Raw genomic sequence first — 2,326 nt, forward strand, 5'->3', positions numbered from 1 at the left:
CCTTGGGTTCTTTCTTTGACATTCCTTTTTGCAGGAAAAAAAGAAAACTAATCGATCATATTTCACAAACTTATTATCATCCTCCAATCCAAACAGAATATATGACAGAAGCAACCCAAATGATCATTTTCTCCCATGAATGATCATAAGAAACGCAATGGCATTGTTTCATGGAACACGTTCTTCTGGTTCACGCTTTTTGTTGTCATTTCTTTCATTCTCTTTACCTCCCTCACCTTAATCACCATATATCCATTCTACCACTCAAATCCATCTTTAAAATGGCGCACTCCGTTGTTAGAAGCAAAACGCAATGCTCCTGCTACAATTACGATTCGAGAAATAGTTTTACTTCCAGATCAGGTTCTGATTTTTCTAAATTACCCTTTGTCTTTTCACTTTCATACAAAAGGTGACATTCAATGTGTGTACTTCTCGACTAACTCGGAGCCTTGGCTCACTAAGCAGCCGATTCAAGTCCACTCGGCTAGGCTTCATGAACAGATCATACGTTGCCCAATTCCTCCACGCGGCGAAAATGTATCACTCATGATAAAATCCAATGCTCCCCTTCAAATAAAAAACTCTTCAATCCACAATTCTGATCCACTGGTCTACGAATCTCTCTTTGATCGTGACAACACCACCATTGTCTTTGTGAAAGGCCGTCTAAATTTCAATGTGTGTACGGTTGGGATTTCGTGAAACCCAAGTTCTTATTGAAATCGGATGTTGTTTCAGTTGCACAAGAAATTATAAGATGTAAAACACCTATAAGCATTTCAAGCAATGAAGCCCAAGCCTATGTTAAGGTCTCTATTATTCAAATTGAAGGTAATAATAAGGGAATAATTTTCCCCTCCATAGCAAGGCCTGGGCTTCTTCGCTCTCCACAAAATCAACAAAATCGAAAAGCGCATGAATTGTGCATGTGCACGATGCTCCGTAACCAAGCGCGATTCATCAAAGAGTGGGTAATGTACCACACTAAAATTGGAGTACAACGCTGGTTCATTTACGACAACAACAGTGATGATGACATAGAAAAAGTGATAACATTCTTGCAAAGTGCAGGTTATAATGTGACGTGGCACCTATGGCCATGGGTAAAAACCCAAGAGGCAGGGTTTGCTCATTGTGCGCTACATGCTAGGGGGACTTGCGAGTGGGTTGCGTTTATTGACGTGGATGAATTCTTCAATGTTAAAGTGAAAGGAGGATTGCAACATGTGATATGGCACTATGCAAGGCCTGAAAACAATGTGGCTGAAATAAGAACACCGTGTTATAGTTTTGGGCCTTCAGGCCTAAAAGATGTTCCAAAAGAAGGCGTGACAGTAGGGTACACGTGTCGGTTAGCAGGAAAAGAGAGGCATAAAAGTATTGTGAGACCAGAGGCACTGAATCATACACTTATTAATGTTGTGCATCATTTCCATCTAAAAGCACCGTTTGTGACCGTTGATGTGGAGAAAGACGTGATGGTGATTAATCATTACAAATATCAGGTGTGGAAAGTATTCAAAGAGAAGTTTTATAGGAGGGTTGCAACTTATGTGGCAGATTGGCAAAAAGAACAAAACGTAGGGTCAAAGGATAGGGCACCCGGTTTGGGGACTAAACCGATTGAACCGCCCGATTGGTCAAACCGGTTTTGTGAGGTTAAAGATATGGGGTTGAGAAATTGGGTGGTGAGGAATTTTATGGATCGACGCACCCATCTTTTTCCATGGCAACCAGAGTTTGAGCGTCATTTTAAAAGGAAACGAAGGAGAAAAGAAAAAGGTATTTTATGATGTCACAACTCTTTAATTATGCATACCATTTTTTTTTCTTTCTTTTTCTCGTTATTGTTTCATATGGTTCATCCTACATAGATATACATTTGTAGATAACTTAGATTACTTTTATTTTTATTTTGTAAATAGATATATGTAATCAGGTTGTTTAGTGTTATTGTTTTAAGAGATTACTTGACATATAAGGAAAGTGTTAATATTTTATATTGTAAAAAATTATACGTATGATTTTAAAAAGACGGATTACATTTTAATTTGATATTGTTGATTGATTTATAAAAAATACTTACACTGACATTCTTTATAAATTAAAACTCTGTATTAATTAAAAAATGACACTAATAAATTCAATAAAAGTTGTGTTATTGTTTTGTTTTCTTGTTATTTCAACGTGATTACGCATAATAAGTTCTTACATGATAATTTTTAAATATGATATTAATGGAAGAAGATAAAGAGAAAAATATAAAAGTGTATTGTAACACCATAATTTAATTGTGTAGAATATAATTGGAGTGTTAGCATAA

The 2,326-nt window shown here is 36.3% G+C and overlaps 1 protein-coding gene across 1 annotated transcript; it reads left to right on the forward strand.

The window, feature by feature from the left end:
- The first annotated feature begins 62 nt into the window (after window positions 1-62).
- Window positions 63-1,964, forward strand: LOC101507876 (glycosyltransferase family 92 protein RCOM_0530710-like). The gene is given in 2 exon segments (XM_012713312.3): window positions 63-664; window positions 667-1,964. Coding segments are annotated over 2 exon segments (1,659 nt in total). The 5' UTR covers window positions 63-135; the 3' UTR covers window positions 1,797-1,964.
- Window positions 1,965-2,326: the final 362 nt, after the last annotated feature.

This window comes from Cicer arietinum, chromosome 3 (genome assembly GCF_000331145.2).
Source record: "Cicer arietinum cultivar CDC Frontier isolate Library 1 chromosome 3, Cicar.CDCFrontier_v2.0, whole genome shotgun sequence".
Taxonomy (NCBI): domain Eukaryota; kingdom Viridiplantae; phylum Streptophyta; class Magnoliopsida; order Fabales; family Fabaceae; genus Cicer; species Cicer arietinum.